The 27,692-nt window shown below is 43.9% G+C and overlaps 2 protein-coding genes across 4 annotated transcripts in view; both read left to right on the top strand.

The window, feature by feature from the left end:
* Positions 1-27,153, top strand: part of LOC133108581 (CD209 antigen-like protein C) — a 39,367-nt gene extending 12,214 nt beyond the window's left edge. Inside the window, exons 1-7 of one of the 3 annotated variants that reach the window (XM_061218174.1) lie at positions 21,433-21,562; positions 22,751-22,837; positions 23,828-23,929; positions 24,638-24,805; positions 24,921-25,072; positions 25,631-25,734; positions 26,180-27,153. In XM_061218174.1, coding sequence (XP_061074158.1) covers positions 21,499-21,562; positions 22,751-22,837; positions 23,828-23,929; positions 24,638-24,805; positions 24,921-25,072; positions 25,631-25,734; positions 26,180-26,342 — 840 coding nt within the window. In that variant the 5' untranslated portion in view covers positions 21,433-21,498 and the 3' untranslated portion in view covers positions 26,343-27,153. Of the gene's footprint in view, positions 1-21,432; positions 21,563-22,750; positions 22,838-23,827; positions 23,930-24,637; positions 24,806-24,920; positions 25,073-25,630; positions 25,735-26,179 lie in introns of those variants that run through there. The other 2 variants (XM_061218175.1, XM_061218176.1) reach the window with 2 other exon arrangements.
* On the top strand, positions 10,850-19,906 carry LOC133108690 (CD209 antigen-like protein E). The gene is made up of 4 exons (XM_061218342.1): positions 10,850-10,882; positions 14,662-14,759; positions 17,584-17,719; positions 19,003-19,906. Exons 2-4 carry the CDS (start codon positions 14,702-14,704, stop codon positions 19,166-19,168), a joined length of 360 nt encoding a protein of 119 aa, XP_061074326.1. The 5' UTR covers positions 10,850-10,882; positions 14,662-14,701; the 3' UTR covers positions 19,169-19,906.
* Positions 27,154-27,692: the final 539 nt, after the last annotated feature.

Here is a 27,692-nt window from a genome sequence, read left to right as displayed (position 1 = left end):
CCCAGTGAAAGCCATGTGCCTCAACCCCCCCTGCGTTTCCTGGGGAGGCGTGGCTCCAAATTCCAGATGGGTGACCCATTTTTAGGGTTAACATCAGAGGCCAGATTTTGGATTTAAGGACAGTAAACTAAGCAATCTGGGAGAATGCAATCAGCCTCCCATGCACACAGTGCACGTAATTTCTATATACAGGGTGTCTGTAGCCAGACTCCCGTATATAGCTTTTATTACCAGGTATGACTTTTAAAACTCCGTAATTTGGTTTCCGTTGTAATGTTTTTTGATTTGGAACTAGTGTGTAATTACGTATGTAACCTGCCTGGTAAAATAAATTGTTAAAACTTGATCTGTGTGGTTTCGCTTACTGACACTCAATGTTATAAAGGGAATGCTTGGTTTACCCCCTCGAACTGGTCTAGGGAGGATGAATATTTACGCTTAATGTATCACGGCATATAGCACCCGTAGACCTATTATGGTAAATCCCTCGCCTCCACGTGGTAGTTCATTCATGTCGAGCACAGCCGTAGCTAGGTTGGTCTGCTTGGGTCCCTAGGCTGTAAACAGATATACCCAAGAGTAGCTATTCCTGCGACCTCTGTGATGACTATAGATATCTAGTCAGTTCGTGAGACGTGCACATAACGCGCGATGTGACATGCGGCGGTACCAGCAGAGGACTGTTCGGAGAGTAAATCTCAGTACAGGATTCCTATAGCGATCAAGTCAAAATTATCAATAAGAAATCTACCTAATGTGGATAACTAATCTAAATTATTATTCTAAAATGGAGTCAGATAAACAAAGGTGAATCTATTGGCCCTATTGTGGACATTCTCGGTCAGCCCGGACCAGTAAAGAGCAGAAGGCAGAGTGGTACTACTGCCTTTGTATCGTGGTTTATTTATTGGCTGATCTAGAATCTCCGCATAGGGGCCACAAATTTTTAACCCTATTAGTATTCTTTCAGCAACACCAGAAGGACGAGCACGCTGATACCTTCAGCCCTCGCTAAATTCCGTCGTTGGGTTAGCGTGGGGTTTTACAGAGGGTATATACACTGGACTGGCCTCCACACAACAAGATGTATACAGCACTCTGGGCCACACCACACTCAACAGCTCAAGAGCTCATCACACAGGTAAGAACACTTGAAGAGATTTGTCACAAAATGTGATAAATGGCATTACCTAAATTGAGATGCTGTCAAAACGTCTACAAATGGTGGTGCTGTCAGGCTACGAATGAAACTCTTCTGCAGTCTATTAAGAAGCTGCTGTTGATGTCCCAGAATAGAGTAACAGAGACTTTGTGGTTGAGTCCATTTTCAGGGCTATGGTACAGTATACGAAAGGCAAATGAATATTCTCTCTGCAGTGAAAATAAACAGTGTAAAATTGACAGAGAAGGCCACATTATTAGCCGGATTACAGGATAGTTTTATGCTGCTGTTTTTCTTGTGGCCACGGAGACAGGTGGCCAAAGCTCACACGCCTATAGGCTGGCTGCAGTGTGTCTGCTGTGTGCTCTCTTATTGGCTGCCACAATAGTCCTATGTGTCCTCTGTGAGTATCTCACACTGTCTCTGTCACTTTATGCATGGTACAGCTGCCACACAATCAGCTGATTTGATAATGGCATGAGAAAGTAGGTGTTCCTAATAAAGTGCTCAGTGACTGTATATACTGTCTGCCACCTATTTTTTACGATACTACAGCCTTCTACATACTACAGCCTTCTTAAAGGCAATTGTGATTCTAATATCAATCAATATTCAGGATGATTACTTTGAGTGAAGTTTGTTTATCAGTGTGGTGTAGCTCATGCTGCTGCTCAGTATCTTTCACCCAATTGTCAAAATCAACTTATTTTAAACTAAACCAACCTTTCTGACCAATCACCTCCAGATGTTTGCATTCAAATTGACCAATGAGCTGGGTCTAATGAATAAAGGCCTTTTGTCAGGTTAAGGTGTAAATGGACTCAGAGGATCAGACAAGTGTGTGTTCTTTATTGTGGGGTCAAATGGTGTGGGGACAGGAGATAGTTGTGGGGACAGGGGATAGGTTTGTGACCAGTATAAAATTGTCTTACAATTAGTTAAATCTTACAGGACTGTGTGTCTCTCAGTGTCTCTGTCAGCAGAGTGAGCAGTGAGAGTCATTGTGTGTCTGTGTTCAGGAGTTCATCAACAAATACATGCGAGATTTGAACTGGATTGGACTGAGTGACTTAGAAACAGAGGGCACCTGGCTCTGGGTGGATGGAACCCTCCTGCAGAAAAAGTAAGATTCCTTGCACACACAGTACTGGGCATAAATATGCAGACAGACACAAAGCTGTGTAATTTGAAACAACTTCTGAACAGATCAGAAATATGAATGTTCCTCTGCTGATAGTTGGTCCTTGGTTTGTGTTCATGCAGTGCATATATTTCTGTTCATTATTTATTGTGAATATGTGAACTTCACCCTCTTCATTAATAATATTGTACAGTTTGTATGATGTGGATGATTTGAATGTTCACAGTGCAATGCAGATTTATCTTCAAACAGGATACATTTTCACTCTCTAAACTCTGCTTGATTTATTCAGAGTCTGCAGTGTCAAACAGTGCACCATCATAGCCTGTAATAGACAGAGAATGTGCAGGAGTCACTGTGTCTCTGTAGCAAACAGGAGAGAAGCAGGGCTTCTGTGTCTCATTCAGTCTCTCTGACTCTATTACAGCTACTGGAGGAGTGGAGAACCAGATGATCGTTACAATCTAGGCAGTGCCAAAAACTCAGGTGCAGACTGTGCAGTTACTGACCCTGGTGAGAATGTGTGGGTGGACGCAGGCTGCCATTTGACCAGCCGCTTCATCTGTGAGACTGATGCTCTCCTCCTTTAATTGCCAATGGTGTAACATTGATGCCGAATGGGAAATCCATTTTTGTACCATGACAGTTTTAACCATTTCCTCAGCTGAAAATATGAAAATAAGCAGAACTGTGCTAGTGTTTGAGTGGTGTGTCATCAAAGCGCTCAGTGCCTGGAGATAAATCCTGTCATCTTGATAATATATTTGTTTTCACTCTATTCCTCTGAAACCTGTGGTTATGAATCAAATTTGAAAGAAAAGTTATGCCATTAAACTTGGTTATGAATTTGTGTATTCTAAGATTAACTGAAATTCAGTGAAATAATGTACAACTAAGCTACTTAAATGATCTGGTTAAATACTTAAATTGGTTCAGTGAGACAAATGCTGTGCTCCCCAATGTAACATTCATCATTGCAAATTATTTGTAATTTTGGGTACCAATATGCAGAGCAAGAGGTGAGTGCTACTGTTGGGAATACATGGAGTATACATACTGCTATTTTAACTAGAAATGTGCCTGTGAGACTAATCTTTATTAAATGCAGCGAAATTACTGTACAAATGGCCTATAGCGAGTGGAAACTGGTGTACGCGGAACGCTACATCAGTTTACTCCTGCAAAGCTAACCAACGAACAACAGCAACAAACTTTTTCACCAGGAAAAAGGACCAGCGACGGCACGTCTTTTGGATCCAGCAATGCGTATGGACTCAGTAAGACTAAACAAGCATTTGCAGGCATAGCCAGTGTTAGCTTAGTCTTAACTGTTATTTTGAATTTGTGTTTCTATATTTGCTTTGTCTTATCATTTGAATGTTTTCTGTTAGCCGTGTATGTACGTGAATTGATTCGTCTTCTTTCGCACATATATAGAGTGAACTACACGAGTAGTCGCTCTTCTCACAGCTAACACTAATACTCACTGACACGCCCAATTTACCTTTCCTTTGTCCAAGGGACACGCGCGCTCACACACGCACGCACACACCCTACTACTAACTTCCCCTACTAACTTCCTGTTAGTTTATCTGTTCTGTGTTTGTACGTTGTTTAATAAATATATTTTATTAAACCCCAGTGTCCGTTTTGGAATCACATAGACATGAGAGCCGAGTTAAAGCAGTCTTTCGAAGAACTTCCAACCTTCAGGTTATCGGTATGTTCAATCATTGATATTGGTTATTTTAATTATTAATTCAAATACTAAATTTGTGGTTGGATATTTCTGATAACAGTAATTTTATGAGACTGATTACTTTTTGCAGTTATACTGCTACATAACATTAACTGGCGCCCCGGTTTCGTATTTATCTTGCTTAGCTCCTCGTGTTCTCATAAACTTACTTCTCTTATCAGTGCCCTCATGGGAACTTAGGACACAGTTAACAATGCGACACTAGATCAAAACAGAGACATGAGAGAAACTGAAGGTGTCCAAATGACCGCAAACGAAATGAAGGGGGAGGCGTAACCCTGATCTACCTACATTCTGCAAATAGAATTAAGAATTGTAATTGTGTAGGGCGGCCTGTAGTGTAGTAGTTAAGGTAAAGGACTGGGACACGCATGGTGGATGGTTCTAATCCCGGTGTAGCCACAATCAGATCCGCACAGCCGTTGGGCCCTTGAGCAAGGCCCTTAACCCTGCATTGCTCCAGGGGAGGATTGTCTCCTGCTTAGTCTCATCAACTGTACGTCGCTCTGGATAAGAGCGTCTGCCAAATGCCAATAATGTAATGTAATGTAATGTAATGTTAGACTGGTATTGAGCTGAACAATAATGTGGAACAAAAGAACACTAGAAGTGATTGAACATAGTCTTGCATCTTCTTTCAAAAAAGTGATGAGTCTAGAATATAAAAATGGCACAACGAAAAAAGAGGAAGTATAGCAAATCACACTTTTTAAAAATAAAACGGCACACACCCACGCGCGTACGGACAAACACTGACGCACGCACATGCAGACACACACGACACACACTCACACTTTTATATGAGCATATTAAAAGTGACATTTGTATTCGGTTTAAATTAATGAAAATCTTTAATCATTGTTTTCACTCAAACAGATTAACTCCATTTGCAATTAGTTGTTGAGATGAGACACAGCAACTATGGATATGAATGGTTCTGAGTTAATTGCTGGTTTGTATTATTTAACAATATGACAAAATCAGCACTACTTTGCCACATTTCCTCTGGACTCATTTCAGGAGCACACTAATCTGCAATGTTATTCCTTTAAAATTGTGAATGCTAATAAAGGAAGAAGAGTCACTTTGTTATCATTTTTAGAATTTTTGCTTTTCTACTCATGAACTGAAAGGTATCATCGCCATCCTGTGGCTCAGTATGAAAGGCAGGAAAGCCCATGAGCGTGATAAAGAATGAACATGAACAAAGTTCAAGAGAGGCACAAATCATGAAAAAATGGGAACACTAATCTTAGGAAGGAAGGTTATCGTTGTTACAGTTTTTTTCCAATCACTTTGGTGCTACTCTCACAAGTTTGAGCCAAATTTTCAAAACCTTAGACACAAGACTCAAAATGGTCAGCAGATTCAACACAGCCTATTCACCGGTTCAAAACATTGTCATTCATATCTATGATGAAATCTTGCATTTCCAAACTCATTGGTTCAAATATGTCATTTATCATGAAATACTATAGGGACATTTGTTTAGATCACCTGCACACTGCCAGACCTCTCCGTTCAGCCACCCCAGGAGGTCCCCCCCTCTCCACACTTGCACTTCTCGGTCACAACTGCTGTAATCTACCAGGCCCAAGTCCTTGCATCTGTTGTATTCTGAGCACTTGAAACTGTATTTCCCTCTAGGGGTTTGCAACACACTTATCTCTGGTTATGGGTATGAACCTTTTTCTAGGTCATTCTGGATAAGAGCGTCTGCCAAATGTGCAAAGAAAGTGCTGATTGAAGTTGATGCAGATTGTGGTTCTGATTGTGAATTGGATATTGAATAGGTGAACAGGTGTTGAGGGAATTTCAATTTCATCTTTGGAATGATTTTATTCAAGATGGACGCAGAAAGAAAGAAGAAGACAAATGGCTGGATAATGTAGGGGGAGAAGGAGAGAAGTACAGATTCATGGCGGCATAGGGATGGATGGCGGATGCCTTGATATATCAGGAAACGATTGCAGGGATGGATCAGACACGCACAGAGGTTCTTTCCCCAGTGCAGAGTCAGCTGATGAGTATTACAAATACGAGTGTTTTGTGATTATAAATCTAAATAATGAGACCAGCTGTAATCTCATGAGAACTACACTTTCAACATCTTGTGTTTTCCTTTATCTGTATAATGGCTTTTCTGAGCATATCATGTGCAGTCTGTGAGTATTTGGACAGTGACTACAGGCAGGTATGGCCACAGCTGTGATTCATTGTAAGCACCATAGCTGTGGCCCTTTCCCAAATCCCTGGGCGATATACGAGGCCTGTCACCAGGTCTGTAGGACATGCAGGGCCATTTGGGAAGCTGGTACGTGGAAATACATTTTCAACATCTTGTGTTTTCCCTTATCTATATAATGGCTTTTCTGAGCATATCAGTCTAACTACAGCACAATGTGCAGGTACTTGCATACAGATATTGTAATGTTGAGGACGGGCGGAGAGCCAGGAGCGACTAAGGGTCATCCCTTATGAGCGCAAACGTGTTCGCCACAAAACCCCGGAAGGTAAAGGAAGCTCAGAGTCAACTCCGACCAAAATAAAAGGAACAGCCCAAAAAACGGCTACAGGAAAAGAAAGCGACCCTTAAAAACAAGGGTGAACAACCCAACCAAAATTAGTGCTAAAAGAGAACATTGCAAACCCCAGACCGGGGACCAAAATAAAAGTACAACCAGGTATAAAACCCGAGGCAACAAAGAACCTTGAGACGCAGCTCAGGAAAAACACAAACCAAAATACAAATACCGGGGACAACGTCCCTCACCCACAAGCTCACACGAACTATAAATGATATTTAAAAAAACAAAGAACCTTTCGGAAGGCGTCAGCCGTGCACACAGCACCAACAAGCTGAGCGTCTACCTTACCTTTTTATTTTAAATGTGAAAGAAACCCGAACCTGCACGATACCTGACCCATTAACACACCGAGTCTACCGCGTACATACCAGCTTGGTGCAAGAGTGAACAGTTGACACCAAAGCGCCGACCGATTGCCAGCGGGTGCTTAATACCCACAGGAGGTAGGCTCCCCTGGCACTAATGAGGACCTGGTGGCCACAAACGGTACTACCTGCCAACCTTGACAGATATTGTTATTACCTAACCCCATGTTTATTGGTTACATGTTTGAAAAAGAGAACCGTCAGTACATTTGCGGTTAAACACTGTTTTCTGATTGGTAAAGGAGGCTGCTATATGAACGAATGAACAAAAGGATACGGCAGTGTGGCAGCAGGAGCTACACAGTGTTATGTGGCCAATTTAATAAACTACCATCACTGAGTGGCTTACTCTAAAAGCAAGAGTCCGTGGTTATATTCAAGACATTTAGTCGCCACTTCCACCAATCCTTTACTTTACTCTGTATGTCCAAAGCAGGGACACAGCAGATACAAAACTTATACACTCAAGTTACAATCCACTACTTGACTTGAAGTAATGTCTCACTGTTAATTGATATCACATTAACGCACATCCACACGCCGGACATATTGGCAGATGAGAAACCCCATGAAGCCCTTCTGCTTTTTGAGAGAGTTGTGCAGGTTACCATTGTTAGGGAAAAAATGCCCTTTTTAACATTTCACAGATGAGCATCGTCTGATGAATCAGATCCCAGTAAAAACAACGATAGCTATACATTAATTAACTTTCGTATTTATTTGCAAAGAAATGAAGGTGAGAAAGCTTACCGGCTTTCTGATTTGAATCAGACACAGTAAGAGTCTTATACACACTTTTCCAGAAGGGGGCGCTTTACCAAAACAAAAAGACAAAGCTGGCCATGAACATTTATCAGTATTTTGTCTTCTGAATACCCCTTGTCGATCTTGCTGTAAGACCTGAATGTGCTAGCTGAGAAGCAGAGACATTAAGGTCAAAGGCTGAGAGAAAGACTCCTAGTAAGCACTTAATTCAGCAAAGTGGTCTAATAGTAATAAGGATTATCAGTAAAAGGCTATTTGTAATCTTGTGATTGTCTTTATGTTAACACACATTGTCAATTAAGAATCAATGAAGAAAATGACCCTTACATTTCCCTCCTTTTATCATTTCATGATACCATTCAAATAAGGTAACTGCAGCTGAACCAGGCGATGACGTAAAACCTCCAACCATACTTCCTCCTGTACAACAGACCACAGTCACCATTAGCAGCAGTTTTCATAAATGGCAGCATCTACAATGTCCAAAGATTCAGAGGGTATATACACTGAACTGGCCTCCACACAACAAGATGTATACAGCACTCTGGGCTACACCACACTCAACAGCTCAAGAGCTCAGCACACAGGTAAGAACGCTTGAAGAGATTTGTCACAAAATGTGATAAATGGCATAACCAAAATTGAGATGGTGTCAAAACGTCTACGATTGGTGGTGCTATCAGGCTAAGAATGAAACTTTCTTGCAGTCTATTAAGAAGCTGCTGTTGATGTCCCAGAATAGAATAACAGAGACTTTGTGTTTGAGTCCATTTTCAGGGCTATGGTACAGTATACGAAAGGCAAATTAATATTCTCTCTGCAGTGAAAATAAACAGTGTAAAATTGACAGAGAAGGCCACATTATTAGCCGGATTACAGGATAGTTTTATGCTGCTGTTTTTCTTGTGGCCACGGAGACAGGTGGCCAAAGCTCACACCCCTACAGGCTGGCTGCAGTGTGTCTGGGGCTGCTGTGTGCTCTCTTATTGGCTGCCACAATAGTCCTGTGTGTCCTCTGTATCTCAATCTACTAAAAAAAGAAATGTCCTGTCATGTTACATTACATATAATGTGTAGTATTGGGTTTCAGGATATTGTTTTGGCCAATTCCTTCTATTTTCACCTACCTGTTAATTTGCATTCTATTTTAAAAACAAGAAATATTCATAAGAAATAAGTCATTATTATTGTCTAAGACCTAAAATGTGATGTTAATGCCTTATCTTTTTCAAGAACCATTATATAAGCTGAGTAATACGCTGCTGTAAGAACTACAACTTCCACATTCCCACAGGACAATTCCGCGACGTCCACCCCGCATGACGTCTAGCTTCGTTCAGCCAATCCCGTAATGGCGGGAGCAATAAACTTTCCCGTATAAGAGCAAGACACGTTCTTGGGATCTCTCTCTTCTGCTTCTTCTCTTCTCTTCCCTTTCTTCATCGTACCCTTTTTGGCTATTCGCTTCGGCTCATCTGCTCCGAGACTCGGACAGAGGCTGAATGCTGCACAGCGCCCAACCAGGCCTACGGACACACCTAGTTACCTCGCGGTAACTTCGTGGCCTATAGCGAGTGGAAACTGGTGTACGCGGAACGCTACATCAGTTTACTCCTGCAAAGCTCACCAACGAACAACAGCAACAAACTTTTCCACCCGGAAAAGGGAACATCCTTCCAGCAACCGAGCGGACCAGACGACAACGCGAGGCTAAGACGCCCCAGCCTGCGCATCTCTCCAGTACATTCACATTACCATCAGCAGCTTCTACAAGGACAGCACGTCTTTTGGATCCAGCAATGCGTATGGACTCAGTAAGACAACAAACATTCAGGCATATCCAGTGTTTAGTTTAGTCGAACTGTTTTTGTGAATCTGTGTTTCCATATTTGCCGTCTTATCATTGGAATGTATTTTGTTAGCTATGTACGTGAATTGATTCGCCGTCTTTTGCGCATATATAGAGTAAACTACGCAAGTAGTCTTCTCAAAGCTAACAATAACTAACACACCCACTTTACTTTCCTTTGTTCAAGTGACACCCGCGCTTGCCCACACACACGCACACGCTCACATACACAACTAAATGTCCTTACTAACTTCCCGTTAGTTTATCTGTTCTGTGTTTTACGTTTGTTTAATAAATATATTTTATTAAACCCCGGTGTCCGTTTTGGAATCACATAGACATGAGAGCCGAGTTAAAGCAGTCTTTCGAAGAACTTCCAACCTTCAGGTTATCGGTATGTTCAATCATTAATATTGATTATTTTAATTATTAATTGAAATACTAAATTTGTGGTTGGATATTTCTGATGACAGTAATTTTATGAGACTGGTTACTTTTTGCAGTTATACTGCTACATAACATTAACTGGCGCCCCGGTTTCGTAGAGTAAAATCCCTACGTTATTTGACGGCCCGTGCGAGGACCCCTACACTGCATACCAGTGTAATTAAAATATGTCACTGAGATTGTGGCGGGGTTCTCTTGGGAACTCCCCAAAAATCGACAAACTCAGGCGTACTCGGAAAATCTCGGTTTAGTGAGATTTATTTATGCCGGCCTCCCAGACAACACAGTGTGAATTTTTACAAAGAAAAAGTTCAAAAAGATGGAAAAACACAGAAAACAAAACACTCTATATACAAAAGGGTTTCCAAAGGAAAAAGGGCATTTACCCACATGAGTTCTTCAGTAACTCACACGTAAAGCCAACAATTTAAACAATGTTACCTTCTCAGTAACTGAGTCAAGACTCCCCTAATAGGGGAACAGCAGCCCCTTTTAAACATATAGCCCCTCCCACTAGGCTTAATTATTCCTTAGAAAACAATTACCTAATTTCCCCACAGAATAAAGCTTCTACCATTTATCAAATCAAGGATCAACTATATCCTCCTAAACAGTTCCCTTAAATCAAAATACGTTATTTACCGTGCAAATTAACGTTACACAAAAATAAACATAATTGTACAGATCATGTGATCCTGAGAGCGTGCGTAAAGAGACTATTTAAACAATTAGAAAAGTTACGCCTCTGTTTCGCCAACCAAGCTCATGGAGAGGGAGCCGGTTGATGCATATGCCTTCAACAAACAGTAAGTCGCTTGTATTTGTGTGAATGTATGCGTAACTGAACATAGCACTGCCAAGTGTGCACCCTTGGTCGCGCTACTGAAACGGTGGAGAAAAGAGGGAATGATATTGAGGTTTAATGAACTACTTTGTGAGACCGGGAGGGAACAGGGAATGTGTGGTGTGTGTGTGTGTGTGCGCGTGCTGCCGGCATTCAGTGACAGCGCGGTTCCGTCACATTGCGGTTTAATTAAATATTTTGTGAGACCGGGAGGGAACAGGGAATGTGTGGTGTGTGTGTGTGTGCGCGTGCTGCCCGCATTCAGTGACAGCGTGGCTCCGTCACATTATCCCCCTCCTCCTGGAGGTTGACGATGTGCGGCAACCTGGAAAGGTAGTCTGCTACCACATTGGTTTTGCCTGATTGGTGTCGGATGGTGAACCTGAAAGGCTGGAGTGAGAGGTACCATTGTGTAAGGCGGCTGTTGTGGTCCTTCATGGAGTTGATCCAGGTGAGAGCTCGGTGGTCAGTTTCCAGATCAAACTCCTTTCCCAGTAAATAGTATCGCAGGCTCTCCAGTGCCCACTTAATGGCCAGGCCTTCCTTTTCCACCGGAATACCTGGTCTCACGTGGTTGCAGCTTGCGGCTCAGGTACAGGATGGGGTGTTCTTCTCCAGGGTCTCCTTGGGCCAGGACCGCTCCAAGGCCAACTGCCGATGCGTCCACCTGTACCAGGAATCTTCTTTTGAAGTCTGGACTCTTGAGGACAGGGGAAGAACATAAGTTGGCTTTCAAGGTGCTGAAGGCTGTTTCACAGTCGTCTGACCAGGTCACCGGGTTCCTCTGGTCCTTGCAGGTCAGTGCTGTGAGTGGAGCTGCTATCGTTGCGAATTGGGGTACGAACCGTCTGTACCAGCCGGCCAATCCCAGGAAGGACCGTACCTCCTTCTTGGTGCGAGGTCGAGGGCAGTTTTGGATAGCTTCCACCTTCTCCACTTGTGGACGCACCTCTCCTCGTCCCAGTTGATAACCCAGGTATCGTGTCTCCTCCTGTGCCCACTCACACTTGGAGGGGTTGAGTGTCAACCCAGCCTTCTGGATCCTTCCCAGGACCAGTGATAGGTGTTGGACATGCTCCTCCCATGTGTTGAAGATTACCACATCATCAAGGTATGCTGCGCTGCAGTTGTCACAACCCTGGAGGACCCCATCCATCAGTCTCTGGAAGGTGGCTGGCGCTCCATGCAGTCCAAATGGCATCACAGTAAACTGGAAAAGTCCAGCTGTGTATGGCCGGCAAGACTTCTCCAGTGGCACCTGCCAGTAGCCTTTACATAGATCAAGGGTGGTGATGTACTTGGCCGCTCCGATCTTCTCCAATAAGTCATTGATTCTTGGCATGGGGTAGGCATCAAATTCTGAGATGGCATTAAGCTTCCTGAAGTCAATGCATATCCGGAGAGAACCATCTTTCTTGAAGACGATGACCACTGGACTGCACCACTCTGAGTTGGAAGGCTCAATCACTCCGAGCTTCAACATCTCCTCCACCTCCTGCCGCAGCTTGTCCACCAGCTGTTGTGGGATACGGTAGGGACGTTGGCGGATTGGTCGTTCATCCTTTAGACTAACCACATGCTCAACGAGGGTGGTTTGTCCTGGGCTGGCAGCAAAGAGGGAACGAGCCTCCTGAAAAACCTGGAGGAGCTGTGCAGCTTGCTCTGGTGCAAGATGTGCCAGCACAGGAGTAGCAGTCTTAGATAGGGTTTCCAGTCCGGTCTCCTCTTCCTCTTCCATGTCCACCTCCCTCACCATCAGTGCTGGGATTGGACGCTCCTTCCACTCTTTTAGTAGGTTCACATGGTAGGTCTGTACTGGTTTCTTCTTTTCAGGTTGATGGACCTCGTAAGTGACTGGGCCCATTTTGCGGGTGATGATGTAGGGTCCTTGCCATTTCGCCAAGAGCTTGCTGTTGGAAGAAGGGAGAAGTAGCAAGACTTTTTGGCCAGGCTGGAACTCACGGTGTCGAGCCTGTTTGTCATACCAGGTCTTCTGGCTTTTCTGGGCCTCACGCAGGTTGACCTCTGCCTCGTCCTGGTATCTCGCCAGCCGATCCCTCATCTCCAACACAAACTGCACCACGCCTCTGTCACTTGGAGTGGTGGAAGGACTCTCCCAGCCCTTTTGGAGCAGATCCAATGGCCCCTGTACATCCCAGCCATATAACAGCTCAAATGGGGAGAAACCTGTTGAGGCCTGGGGAACTTCTCGGTAGGCGAAGAGTAGAAATGGCAACCAGCGGTCCCAGTCCTTGCCAGTGTCATCCACAAACTTTTGTAGCATCTTTTTCAGTGTCTGGTTGAATCTTTCAACCAGACCGTCAGTCTGTGGGTGGTATGGGGTGGTCTTGATTGCTGAGATGCCCAGTTGTTTATGGAAGAGCTGCATCAACCTGGAGGTGAAGTTGGTCCCTTGGTCCGTGAGGATTTCGTCTGGTATCCCCACTCTGGAGAACAGTTGAACCAAAGCACGCAGAACAGTGGGAGCGGTGATGGTGCGCAGGGGAAAGGCCTCTGGGAAACGGGTGGCATAGTCACACACGACCAGAATGTACTGATGACCACCGCTGCTCTTCACTAGAGGGCCTACAATGTCCATGGCAATCCTGCGGAATGGAGTAGAGATAACAGGCAGTGGATGCAGAAGAGCTAGGTCAGACTTGCGGGCAGTGCATGTTTTCTGACATGTGGGGCATGTGGTGCAATATTTCTGAATGTCTGTATACATGGAGGGCCAATATAGGCGTGAACTAATGCGAAGATAGGTTTTGTGGCGGCCAAGATGTCCGGCCCATGGAAGTGTGTGTGCCAGGTGCATGACAAGTGGTCTACAGCTAGCAGGGATTACAAGGCGTCTGTGGTCATCCTCCACTGTATACAATACATCATTATCAACAATAAACCTTGCCTTTCCTATCCCCTTCCCATTTGTCTTTTCTACCACTTTAGCAAACAAAGGTTTCAAAGTATTGTCTCCCCTCTGCAGTACAGACATATTCTCAGGTACTTCCCACATTTTATTGGCCAGCAAACTCTTTCCTTCAGGTTCTGTTGGCCATAGCTTTTTCTCAAAGTGGCGTTGGCGGCGGGATTTTCTTGGCCCCTTAGTGCCACCCTCACACAGACTTCTGTCAAGGTCTGGGAGTGGTTGGACACCAGCTTTCGCCTGGGCTCGAGTAATTCCAGGACAAGAAACATTCACATTTTCCTCCCCATCCTCCCCAGAGTCAGTTTCCACTGGCAGTTCTTTTTCCTGCAGTAAGTGCATGAGTACCGGTAAGTCCCATCCCAGGATGGCATCCACAGGCAGGTTTTCTACCACCCCAACAGTCAACAGGTAAGGTTGTTCATCCACAGTAACCGTTAAGTCGGCTTTTGGATAAGGATGCTTATCCCCATGAACACACAAAATGTCCGCTTGTCTGCTATAATCAACACTGCTCACTGGCACCAGACTAGATTTAACCAAAGACATGAAGCTACCAGTGTCCAACAGAGCAGTAACCTGCTGTCCATTAACCACCACAGTTTTATAGCGCTGAACTCGTACACCCTTATCCCCAGAGGGCCCCCCCTCTGGCTGGGGTGCATAGCAAGCACCTGTGACCTTAGCTTTACGTATGGGACACACCAAAGCTTTGTGGCCTGGCTGCTGACAGTAAAAACAGACAAAGTCCTTACCAGATGTTTGTTGGTTTGGGGCAGTACCGATGTTACCTGGACACTCCTCTCTCCTTGCAGGCCTGGGCTGGGGTGTTGGTCGGCGTGCTGCACTGGTGAAATGTGTAGCTGGTCCTCCTCTCCGAGCGTTGAGGTACTGCAGAACCAGCTTGGCAGCTGTAAGTCCCTCTGCTGGCTCATGCTCCTTCACCCAGGTCCTCACCTCAAAAGGAAGTACCCGGAGTAGCTGCTCCAAGATGATGGCCTCTCCAACCTCCGCCGAATCCAGAGTCGGTAGAGGCCCTTCAGGCGGTGGTAGGTCTCGGTGGGGCTCTCGCCCGGTGGTACATTCGTTGATCTGAACTGCAGCCGGTAGGTCTCTGGAGAGATGTCAAATTTTGCCAACAGCGCCGCCTTCAGGTCAGTATAGTGGTGTGCTCTGTCCTCATCCATTGCTGTGTAGGCCTCCAATGCCTTCCCCGCCAGCAGTGGAACGAGTCTGCATGCCCACTCGCTCTCCGGCCATTTCCACATTTTGGCAATGCGCTCGAAACATAATAAATAGTTTTCAATGTCCTCACCCCTCTGATATTGTGGCATTTTTGGTTCGTTATAATGCCTCCACTCTGACCTTGGCTGGTCTGGGCTGTTGTCCAGGTCTGGAAAGTGGTGATCGGATGCCTCTGCTGGTGTCTCCTGGCGCCCACGCTGGGGTGCTGGTGTTGGCAGGTTAAGTCTGGGACTGCTTGCCGTCAGTGTGCTTGGGGTGGCTGCGATGTGCAGGTTCGGAGCAGGCTGTACTTGGTCACCATCTCGATGGGGCTGGGTGGCAGGCCGAGGCAACTGGTCAGTCCGTGGTTTAGCAACCCATAGGCCTCGGATCTCTGCCAACAGGTTCTCCTCTCTCCGTTGCTGTCCTGCCATGAAGTCCCTCATCAATGCCAGTAGCTCTCCATCTGGTCCACCTGTCGACCTTGCGGCTGTCGGAGCTGCTGGGTGCATCCAGCCCCTGGCCCCCTTCTCAGACTCCTTGGATGAGGAAGCCGCAGTCTCCCACTCCACGTCTGGCTTGGCGGTTGTCCCCCCCTCATAGTTCTCTTGCCCCTGAGAACGAAGTCCTGTGCGCTGTCCTGGACGGCGGGTTAGCTTCCTCCGAGTAGCCATCCCACTTCTGACACCATATGTGGCAGGATTCTCTTGGGAACTCCCCAAAAATCGACAAACTCAGGCGTACTCGGAAAATCTTGGTTTAGTGAGATTTATTTATGCCGGCCTCCCAGACAACACAGTGTGAATATCTACAAAGAAAAAGTTCAAAAAGATGGAAAAACACAGAAAACAAAACACTCTATATACAAAAGGGTTTCCAAAGGAAAAAGGGCATTTACCCACATGAGTTCTTCAGTAACTCACACGTAAAGCCAACAATTTAAACAATGTTACCTTCTCAGTAACTGAGTCAAGACTCCCCTAATAGGGGAACAGCAGCCCCTTTTAAACATATAGCCCCTCCCACTAGGCTTAATTATTCCTTAGAAAACAATTACCTAATTTCCCCACAGAATAAAGCTTCTACCATTTATCAAATCAAGGATCAACTATATCCTCCTAAACAGTTCCCTTAAATCAAAATACGTTATTTACCGTGCAAATTAACGTTACACAAAAATAAACATAATTGTACAGATCATGTGATCCTGAGAGCGCGCATAAAGAGACTATTTAAACAATTAGAAAAGTTACGCCTCTGTTTCGCCAACCAAGCTCATGGAGAGGGAGCCGGTTGATGCATATGCCTTCAACAAACAGTAAGTCGCTTGTATTTGTGTGAATGTATGCGTAACTGAACATAGCACTGCCAAGTGTGCACCCTTGGTCGCGCTACTGAAACGGTGGAGAAAAGAGGGAATGATATTGAGGTTTAATTAACTACTTTGTGAGACCGGAAGGGAACGGGGAATGTGTGGTGTGTGTGTGTGTGTGTGCGCGTGCTGCCGGCATTCAGTGACAGCGCGGTTCCGTCACATTGCGGTTTAATTAAATATTTTGTGAGACCAGGAGGGAACGGGGAATGTGTGGTGTGTGTGTGTGTGTGTGTGTGCGCTTGCTGCCCGCATTCAGTGACAGCGTGGCTCCGTCACAGGCATCCATCCATTATCTTAACCCGCTTATCCTGAACAGGGTCGCAGGGGGGCTGGAGCCTATCCCAGCATACATTGGGCTTAAGGCAGGAATACACCCTGGACAGGTCGCCAGTCCTTCCCAGGGCACACACACCATTCACTCACACACTCATACCTATGGGCAATTTAGACTCTCCAATCAGCCTAACCTGCATGTCTTTGGACTGTGGGAGGAAACCGGAGTACCCGGAGGAAACCCACGCAGACACGGGGAGAACATGCAAACTCCGCACAGAGAGGCCCCGGCCGACAGGGATTCGAACCCAGGACCTCCTTGCTGTGAGGCAGCAGTGCTACCCACTGCACCATCTGTGCCGCCATGTCACTGAGATGAGTTTATTTTTCCATCTGAAGGACACTTCATCAGTTTTATTCATTGCTTTTCACATAAGCAATTTAGCTAGCTTCTTAATGGACGTTACATTACAGGCATGTGGTTCAAGATTTTATCCAAAGTGACTTACAGTTGACTAGATTAAGCAGGAGGCAACCCCTCTGATTAAGGGCCCTGCTCAAGGGAGCAACAACTGTGTGGATATTATTATTATTCCCAGTCAGAGAGGCAGGTAAGGTTCTGTGAAAGAGTGAATGAATGAGGCAGTGAGGGGGTGAGGGAGATACATTTGAGACAATGCACATTCAATAATAGCCACTGTAAGGATGTTTGTGTTTATCATATCATGTTGGTTCTTCCAACATGACACATGTCCAATATTAATACTTTGAGTGAATCTCATTTATCGATGTGGTGTGGCTCACACTGTTGCTCAGTATCTGGACACATCCAGAATGTTTCGGTGTGGACTGTGTGTCTCAGCAGGGTGGGCAGTGAGAGTGAATCATTGTGTTCAGGAGTTCATCACCAAACATCCAAGAGATTTTAACTGGATTGGACTGAGTGACTCAGAAACAGAGGGCACCTGGCTCTGGGTGGATGGAAGCCCCCTGCAGAGAGGGTAAGAGTCCTTTCACGCACACTACTGGGCATACATATTTAGACAGTGGAGAAACTGAGTATACTCTAGCACCTCCATATCACATACTACTAAATTAAAAAGCAACTATTATCGTGTGATGTGTAAGTGTAAATAATGATGTTAAATGGCCACCAGAGGGTGGTAAATGGACTGGATTTACACAGCGCTTTCACACCAACAGGGAAAGGCTGCCATGCAAGGTACCAATGAGCTCATCGGGAGCAATTGGGCGTTAGGTGTCTTGCTCCCAGACACTTTGACACAACCAGGGCGAGGGATCAAGCCGCAACTGTCTGAGTGCTAGATGACTGCTCTATCGCCCCTGTTATGACGCTACCAGTTATCATTGAACACGTAATATCTCATATATAACTTTCTAATTAATTAATTCATTGGAGCCAAATAAAAAAGAACCAAATTTCTACACAGCACGAATGAACTATATTGTACTGTACATGGGAGGCGTCTATTAGAATATTCTGATTTATAATTATTATATAATTATTATAATTATCCTTATAAGCTAAATAATCGCTCACTATTTTCCCATAAGAAACTGCTGTTTGCACCAAATGTAGAGCACAAGCAGGTGGAAAACAGTTTATAAAGTGTAGCCGAACTGTGTTTCCCTGTGTGTGAAAATAATGTCTAAAAATAGGCCTCCAAACAGCACAACAGCATGTCCTTTATAGCTTAGAAAGCCAACCTGTACATGAAGTAATGTGGATGAATTTGAAAGTAAAAGTAAACATAGAATGAAGCAAATATCTCACACAGCCACCATAAATTATAAAAAACCGACATTAATTTTTCAGTTGCAAATTTGCCCTAAAAACATTGCTCCCTGGCTACGTCGGGGGTCAGAGTTAGGTTCCCATCCTAATTTGAAATGTTCACTGAGTAGTCATGTTCAGGCACGATCCCACACTGCTTCTGTTGAATTAAATATGTCCGCAGAAACAAGTGATGTTGCCGGCTTGCTTCTTCACACCACCGTCAGACGAAGACATTTCATATTCCGCTTTGACATGCAGTCCATGGGGGCAAAATGAACCAGCGGGAGGTACTATACACTGAACCCTCCCATGCTGGTAGCTCAACAGGGTGATACAATTGCCAACTGTGCGTTGCCCTATGGTGCTTCCAGCCACAATCAGCACAGGCATGATCTGGATTTGGTCCATGACTGTGGGGCTCATCCATGCACCTGCCTTAGCCCAATGAGCCACCCGGCAGCCTGTGTCTCTGTGCTTATCTTACAGGTTCTGGAGGAACGGACAGCCGGACGACCATTTCTGGTTTGACAGTCGCACGCAGTACCAGGACGCAGACTGTGTGGTGACTGTGCCCGGTGAGAGTGCATGGATGGACACGCACTGCTACTCGTACCGCAGGTTCATCTGCGAGACTGACGCTCTGCTGCTTTAAAACGCCACTTCCTTTGATGCCAAGTGGGAAATCTGGGAAATTTTGTTCAAGAACATATGTAATCATTTTCCTTATTTTCCAAAGATGCTGAAAATATCAAAACATTATGACCAGGCCAGAACTGTACCTATGTTTGAGAGGTGAGGCCTTAAAGGGAACAAAACAGAGACTGGCATAGAGACACAGAATCCATTTCCATGTTGTGAAATAGTGTTGTGTGAAATACTGTGATATAGATTTGTGCTTCCCAAATGCATGCACATGTTTGCATTGAGACACTCTTATCCAGACAATCTTACACAGATTGCATTTTTACACACAATCCTTTAATACAACTGGCTAATTTGACCAAAGTAATTCAGTTGGAGTGCTTTTCTTAATAGTACAACGGCAGCACTGCAAAACATTTGGGTTAACTGCCAGGCTCCCAGACCATTGGACTCCAATCTAACCCTCCAATCAGGGGCCCCAGCTACACTACAGCCCTCCAATCAGGGGCCCCAGCTACACTACAGCCCTCCAATCAGACGCCCCACCGATGTTCTCACTTACTGGACATGTTTGTAATGATCCCTCACTGAATCCTGGACTGATAAAAATTTGTAGAAGTTAATCATAATCATAAAAATGATTTTTAAAAGTTTAGTCTATTAAAAACAACCAGCTTTTAAATGTTGTTTTATTTTCATAATTTAAATATGTGTCCTGATTTTGGAATAATAAAGTAATATAAATAAATGACTCTAACTATTATTGCTGGAACAGGTTTGAAATTGATAAAAAAGTGATATTAAAGAATTGTGGGATTTTTTGACTGAAGAGGCCCAGGGGGACCATGAAGCAGTCAGGGGGGCCCATGGAAAATCAAAAAATACAGTGTCGAAAAATTGGCTCAAAATAATAACGTTTTAAAGTTTTGACCAATAAGTTCCTTTAGTCTTTCATTATGGCTCAGTTTTTGGGCTCCTGCGGAGGCAGGTCACAGTGACTGTTACTGTAGCTTTCAAGTACACACCGATCGTGCAGATAACTGTGAAATTGTGAATGACCAAGTGTTACAACGACAATACGGAAGGTGACAATCCACCATTATGTATTTGAGAATATTTAAGAGAAAATTAAGAGAATATGTTATCAGTGCACATCAGTGATAAAGCCATACAGGTAATTGGTGACAATCTGCCATTCTGGCTCTAAGCATTTTGTAAATCAAGTGAAGGCGAAGTAGGATTCCTGTGAAACGCTGTCACATCATTTTTTGTCCTCTTCCACTGTAACACTACACCAATGTGAAGCAAACACATTGTCACATTTCTTTTCATTTATTTCATATCAACAGAGGGCGGCACGGATGGTGCCTTGGGTAGCACTGCCGCCTCACAGCAAGGAGGTCCTGGGTTCGAACATGCAGAGTTTGCATGTTCTCCTCGTGTCTGCGTGGGTTTCCTCCGGGTACTCTGGTTTCCTCCCACAGTCCAAAGACATGCACGTTAGGCTGATTGGAGAGTCTAAATTGCCCATAGGTATGAGTGTGTGAGTGAATGATGTGTGTGCCCTACGATGGACTAGTGACCTGTCCAGGGTGTATTCCTGCCTTTTCGCCCAATGTATGCTGGGATAGGCTCCAGCCCCCCTGCGACCCTGTTCAGGATTAGCAGGTTAGGATAATGAATGAATGAATTAAAGTGAAATGTTCCTGGAGGAACCTTTAGGGGCTCTTCAGTTTGCCACACAGGTGCCTGGAGGAATCTGTTATAATAATACGAATCATAATAATCATAATAATAACAACATTACGAGATCACATTAGTTCAGGAAGCAGGAACGGTCGTCTGGCATTCGGAGGGTTGCCAGTTTGATCCCGCCCTGCGTGTGTCCCTGAGCAAGACAAGGCTGGGTGAATGGGGGAATGCAAAGCGTCAATTGTACAGTGCTTTGGATAAAGGCTCTATATAGTAAATGCCCACCATTTGCATTAGAAACCATATTGTTTCGAATATATAAAATAAATGAGAGTACATACAATGAATTCAATGCTTTGAATACATCCCAGAAATAACAACTTCATTGAAGAAGGTTCTTCAAGCAACCCTTGGATGCTTAGGAGGATTCTAGGGTTAAATATAAACTGTTGACAGAGGAAGGGTTTCTAAATTAACTTTAAGGTTTAAGTACACGGGGAGGGAGAGAGGGAGAGAGAGAATATCTGCGGCTAACACTGTATAAACCACCTACTGTTTTACTTCCTTTTTTCTGCTGTTCTGATTCTCCTGTCCTCCCTTGCTCTTTCTCTCTCTGCTCTCCGTGGTTCAGGGTCTTTCTTCGCCCCAATGGGTGAGGGTGTGCATTATTCATCGGTAAAATTCAAGAAGAACTTGAAGCAGGAGCCTGCAGGTGAGTCGTTGAATTCTGTACAACCTGTTATGTCATTGTTAACATATCGTTAACGTTGCATTTTCTATCAAGTAACTTCAATCTCTCTCTTTTAGCGAATATGTGGGCACATTATCATTAATTATCTCTTGTTCTGTTAGTAGTCAGGCAATGTCACGGTGCTCAATAGGTATCCGCAATTTTCTGGTTTGCTGGTTTCAGACCAAACAGGTATGAGGGTACAAGCCGTTGGCAGTGCCATTCTTACTCAGAATATATTCAAATATGCCTCTTTATTAATAAAGATATTTCTGTATTTTAATGTTTTTGAGCAGCACTACTGTGAGCCTTAACAGGATGGGCCACACCCCTGCCTACTCGGTTCTATTTTGAAAATAGAAACAAAAGATTTTATGTTCCTTTTTTTCCTTCCCTTGCTTCTGTGTTTCTCTCCTATACATTTTAATGCTGTCTTCCCTAAATTTTTTATTTCAAATGTAAAGATTTAGATTTAACACGGAAATTGGCCACAGTGCAGGACACTACATATACATGTTAAAAGGCACACAAGCCGTGTTGTCTGTGATGCATCATTCAACAGGAAATGTCTTAACTAGTGATGACTGTTCATTGGCAATGTTGACCCACACTCCCACACACATGGGCACACACACACGCACACACACACACACACACACACACACACACACTATATACACTCACCTAGCACTTTATTAGGTATTCATTAGACTTATTCTTTAGACTTCTACTGCTGTAACCTATCCACTTAGACAGATGGGTGTGTTCAGAACTGCTCTTCTGCATACCACTGTTATTTGCATTACTGTCACCTTCCTGTCAGCTTTGACCATTCTTTGCAAACTCTAGAGACTAATGTGCATGAAAATCCCAGGAGATCAGCAGTTTCTGAGATACTCAAACCACCCTGTCTGCCACCAACAATTAGTCTGATGGTTGATGTGATTATTAACTGAAGCTCCTGACCTGTATCTACACGATTGTATGCATTGCACTGCTGCCACACAATTGGCTGATTAGATAACTGTATGAATAATTGGGTGTAATGAAGTAGAAGTGTTTCTAATAAAGATCACGGTGAGTGTGTATATACTGTATTGGAGAGGAACTTGAATGACCAAAATGAATTAAGAAATGAGATTATTGACCCCCGCCCCCGTTCTCTCTCAGTAACTCATGATGAAGATGTAACCTATTCTGAGGTGAAACCTACCAACCATACCTCCTCCTGCACAGTGTCCCACTGTGGCTCCGCAGGTCAGTAAGCCCCTCTGTGGCTCAGCAGGTCAGTAAGCCCCTCTGTGGTTCAGCAGGTCAGTAATCCCCACTGTGGTTCAGCAGGTCAGTAAGCCCCTCTGTGGTTCAGCAGGTCAGTAATTCCCTCTGTGGTTCAGCAGGTCAGTAAGACCCTCTGTGGTTCAGCAGGTCAGTAAGCCCCACTGTGTTTCAGAAGGCCAGTAAGCCCCACTGTGGTTCAGAAGGCCAGTAAGCCCCTCTGTGGCTCAGCAGGTCAGTAAGCCCCTCTGTGGTTCAGCAGGTCAGTAAGCCCCACTGTGGTTCAGCAGGTCAGTAAGCCCCTCTGTGGTTCAGAAGGCCAGTAAGCCCCACTGTGGTTCAGAAGGCCAGTAAACCCCTCTGTGGCTCAGAAGGCCAGTAAGCCCCTCTGTGGTTCAGCAGGTCAGTAATTCCCTCTGTGGTTCAGCAGGTCAGTAAGCCCCTCTGTGGCTCAGCAGGTCAGTAAGCCCCTCTGTGGTTCAGCAGGTCAGTAAGCCCCTCTGTGGCTCAGCAGGTCAGTAAGCCCCTCTGTGATTCAGCAGGTCAGTCAGACCCTCTGTGGTTCAGCAGGTCAGTAAGCCCCTCTGAAGTGCAAGTACAGAACAGAAACAAAAACATGACAGAAATGCATCATCACTGTTTGCTGCAGACTTGATTTAGCACCAGTCATTTGCTGTTTGGTTCAGTAAGTTTTGTTGAATTTCTTTTCATTTTAAATGTTAACTTAGCTTAACATTAACATTGTTAGTTGGATAATTAGTTTGAATTTTTGTATGTGTGTGGTACTTCAGAGCCTCTATGTGCATTGTTTGGGCGTTCTTCTTTTAGTTTTTGTGGCTTGCACTGTGGTAATAGTAGTGCTTGCAGTAGTGAGTTTTCACCCTCTTTCGCAAATCTTGAATTTACCAGGAGATGTTTGGTTTAAAAAAAAAAATTGCATTCTGCTTAAATTGTCTGTTTTCTTGACCACAGAGAAAAGGGAACAAAGCTCCCACCCCTACAGGCTGGCTGCAGTGTGTCTGGGGCTGCTGTGTGCTCTCTTATTGGCTGCCACATTAGTCTTGTGTGTCCTCTGTGAGTATCAGGATAAAAAAAAAATAAAAGACCTTTTTGAAATGGGCTAGAACAAAGCAAATGAATGACCAATGCATATAAACACTAGCTCCTGCTATAGAATAGTATGTGCATCTATCAGTTTCTTTGGGTATGGCCTAGGGCCTGTAGCGTAGTGGTTAAGGTAAAGGCCTGGGACACGCAAGGTCTGTGGTTCTAATCCCAGTATAGGCACTATAAGATCCGCACAGCCGTTGGGTCCTTGAGCAAGGCCCTTATACCTGAATCGCTCCAGGGGAGGATTGTCTCCTGCTTAGTCTAATCAATTGTACGTCACTCTGGATAAGAGCCAATAATGTAATGTCATATCATGTTTGATACATGTGGAAAGGTTTGGCATATACCTTGGTGGACATAGTTCAGCCGGTAGCCTTGTGGTTAAGGCACATGACTGGGACCTGGAAGGTTGGTGGTTCAAGCCCCTGTGTAGCCGCAATAAGATTGGCACAGCTGTTGGGTCCTTGGGCTAGGTTATTAACCCCACATTGCTCCAGGGCAGATTGTGCTCTGCTTTGTTTAATCAACTGTAAGTCACTTTGGATAAAAAGTCTCAGCTAATTTACTGTAAAGATATATGATGCAGTTGTCAGTATCATAGTGAACAGTGGTGAAATATGGTAAAATTCACAGATTTGTTTCGAAGGAATGCGTTTTGCCCTTGTGTATTAGATACAAACCAGTCTCAGAAATATTCAATGTTGGCGAGAGGCCAGGAGGAGCTCAGAGCCAATAACAGCACCTTGAACAGGGACAAGGAACAGCTACAGAGAGAATCCAGTGCAGTATTCAAGAAACTCCCCTTTATGGAGCAGTACTGTCCCAGAGACAATTCACAGAGTGAGTGGTGTTCCTCTGTTGGTTATCTGCAGAGGAGCTTTTAGTCTTTTACTTTCATTCTGTTGCTCAGTGTAAAGATAATTCACAGAAACTGTTGCCTGTTCTTCATGTACAGAGAGAGTGTGCAAGCCCTGTCCACAGGGCTGGGAGCAGTTTTCTTCCAAGTGTTACTACTTCTCCACTGAGGGGAAGAGCTGGATGAACAGTCACAGAGACTGCGTAAGACAGGGAGCTGACCTGGTTATTATAGAGAGTGGCAAGGAGCAGGTAAGGTTCAGTGAAAGAGTGAATGGATGAGGCAGTGAGTGGGTAGGGGAGATAAATTTGACATAAATTCATACTTCTACATACTACAGCCTTCTTAAAGACAATTGTGATTCTCATATCATGTTGCTTCTTACAATCTGATCAATATTCAGGATGATTACTTTGAGTGAAGTTTGTTTATCAGTGTGGTGTGGCTCATGCTGCTGCTCAGTATCTAACACCCAATCGTTAACAAAATCAACTTATTTTAAACTAAACCAATCTTTCTGACCAATCACCTCCAGATATTTGCATTCAAATTGACCAATGAGCTGGTTCTAATGAACAAGGGCTTCTAGTCAAGTTAAGGTGTGAATTGACTCAGAGGATCAGACAAGTGTATGTACTTTATTGTGGGGACAAATGGTGTGGGGACAGGAGATAGTTGTGGGGACAGGGGATAGGTTTGTGACCAGTATAAAATTGTCTTACAATTAGTTAAATCTTACAGGACTTTGTGTCTCTCAGTGTCTCTGTCAGCAGAGTGAGCAGTGAGAGTCATTGTGTGTCTGTGTCCAGGAGTTCATCACCAAATACATACAAGATTTGAACTGGATTGGACTGAGTGACTCAGAAACAGAGGGCACCTGGCTCTGGGTGGATGGAACCCTCCTGCAGAAAAAGTAAGATTCCTTGCACACACAGTACTGGGCATAAATATACAGACAGACACAGAGCTGCATAATTTGAAACAACTTCTGAACAGATCAGAAATATGAATGTTCCTCTGCTGATAGTTGGTCCTTGATTTGTGTTCATGCAGTGCATATATTTCTGTTCATTATGTATTGTGAATGTGTGAACTTAACCGTCTTCATTAATAATATTGTACAGTTTGCAAGATCGGGATGATTTGAATGTTTACAGTGCAATTCTGAATTATCTTCAAACACGATACATTTTCACTCTCTAAACTCTGCTTGATTTATTCAGGGTCTGCAGTGTCAAACAGTGCACTATCATAGCCTGTAATAGACAGAGAATGTGCAGGAGTCACTGTGTCTCTGTAGGAAACAGGAGAGAAGCAGAGCTTCTGTGTCTCATTCAGTCTCTCTGACTCGATTCCAGCTACTGGAGGAGTGGAGAACCAGATAATCGTTTCCAGCTACAAAGAGACACATACACACCCGCAGACTGTGCACTTACTTACCCTGGTAAGAATCTATGGGTGGACGCAGGCTGCCATTTGTTCGCCCGCTTCATCTGTGAGACTGATGCTCTGCTCCTTTAATTGCCAATGGTGTAACATTGATGCCAAATGGGAAATCCATTTTTGTACCATGACAGTTTTAACCATTTCCTCAGCTGAAAATATCAAAATAAGCAGAAATGTGCCAGTGTTTGAGTGGTGTGTCATCAAAGCGCTCAATGCCAGGAGAGAAATCCTGTCATCTTGATAATATATTTGTTTGCACTCCATTCCTCTGAAAGCTGTGGTTATGAATCACATTTTAAAGATTAAACTTGGATATGAATTTGTGTATTTTCAGATTAACTGAAATGTTAATTCAGTGAAATAATGTTCAACTAAGCTACTTAAATGGAATTGGTTCATTGAGACAAATGCTGTGCTCCCCAAAGTAATATTCATCATTGCTAATTTTTTAAATTTTTATTAAATATTATTAAATTAAGTAATTACTGTACAAAAGCCTATAGATGCAGAGTATTTTCAGCTATAACATTATTATTTCTGTGAATATGGACATATGTATAAATAATCACAAATCCTTATTAGCACCATAAGTTTACTGTTGTACACAACAGCAATCCCCCTGCTACAAAAGTGGATGTGTTATGAGCTCATTGTGTCAAAGCATCTGCTAATACAAAGAGTTCTTAGTACTTTTAAAAATGAGTATGTCACTAAAACGTGCTTAGATGTAGCTCTCTAAACAGGGGCTGTGACACAAAGCCATAAACCACATGTACCCACAAAATGGTTAGGTATGCGACTCAATCATGGTATAAATTCAATCATTTGCCCTTCATTTTTGCTTTTTTGCTTTTGCTCATCTGTAAATAAACCTATTTAGACAAAACTGAAGCATTCAAAAATCAATGTTGTTGGAGGTCTGTGTAAATTGTGTTTGTGTGGTTTCTGATTCATCCTTACATTCCATACCTGTGTGCCCTGTGTACCATTACACCATACGCCTGTATGACCAGCACATGTGGTTCCCCTCGTAGAGACTCCTAAATGAACCACATGAGTCATGTCATACTCAATGATGAGCTGCTGGTCTTACCTGTGTCTTCATCTCCTAGGCTGGTCTAATCATACACACATTGTTGTTTTGGGAAAGCTATTAGCACTCAAGTTGCTGAAATTCAGGGATGCTCTATAACATCAGCACTTCGAATGTTAAAGCTTTGCTTTGCTTTAACAAGGACAGTGTGCATCATTGTTGAAGCAAAGCAAATCCCTGAAAAAAGCAAATCAAGTAGGCTATTTGATTAAATTCAGTTTGTAAAGTTTGCAATATTCTGCATGGAAAGGAAGCGGACTGCTAGCAACAATGTTGTAATACCGCAAACCAAACTTCCTCATGTACCACAGTCCACAGTGACACATAATATA

This window comes from Conger conger, chromosome 13 (genome assembly GCF_963514075.1).
Source record: "Conger conger chromosome 13, fConCon1.1, whole genome shotgun sequence".
In the NCBI taxonomy this organism is placed as follows: domain Eukaryota; kingdom Metazoa; phylum Chordata; class Actinopteri; order Anguilliformes; family Congridae; genus Conger; species Conger conger.
The sequence above is the reverse complement of the archived record's forward strand: the minus strand, read 5'-3'. Positions and strand labels throughout refer to the sequence as shown.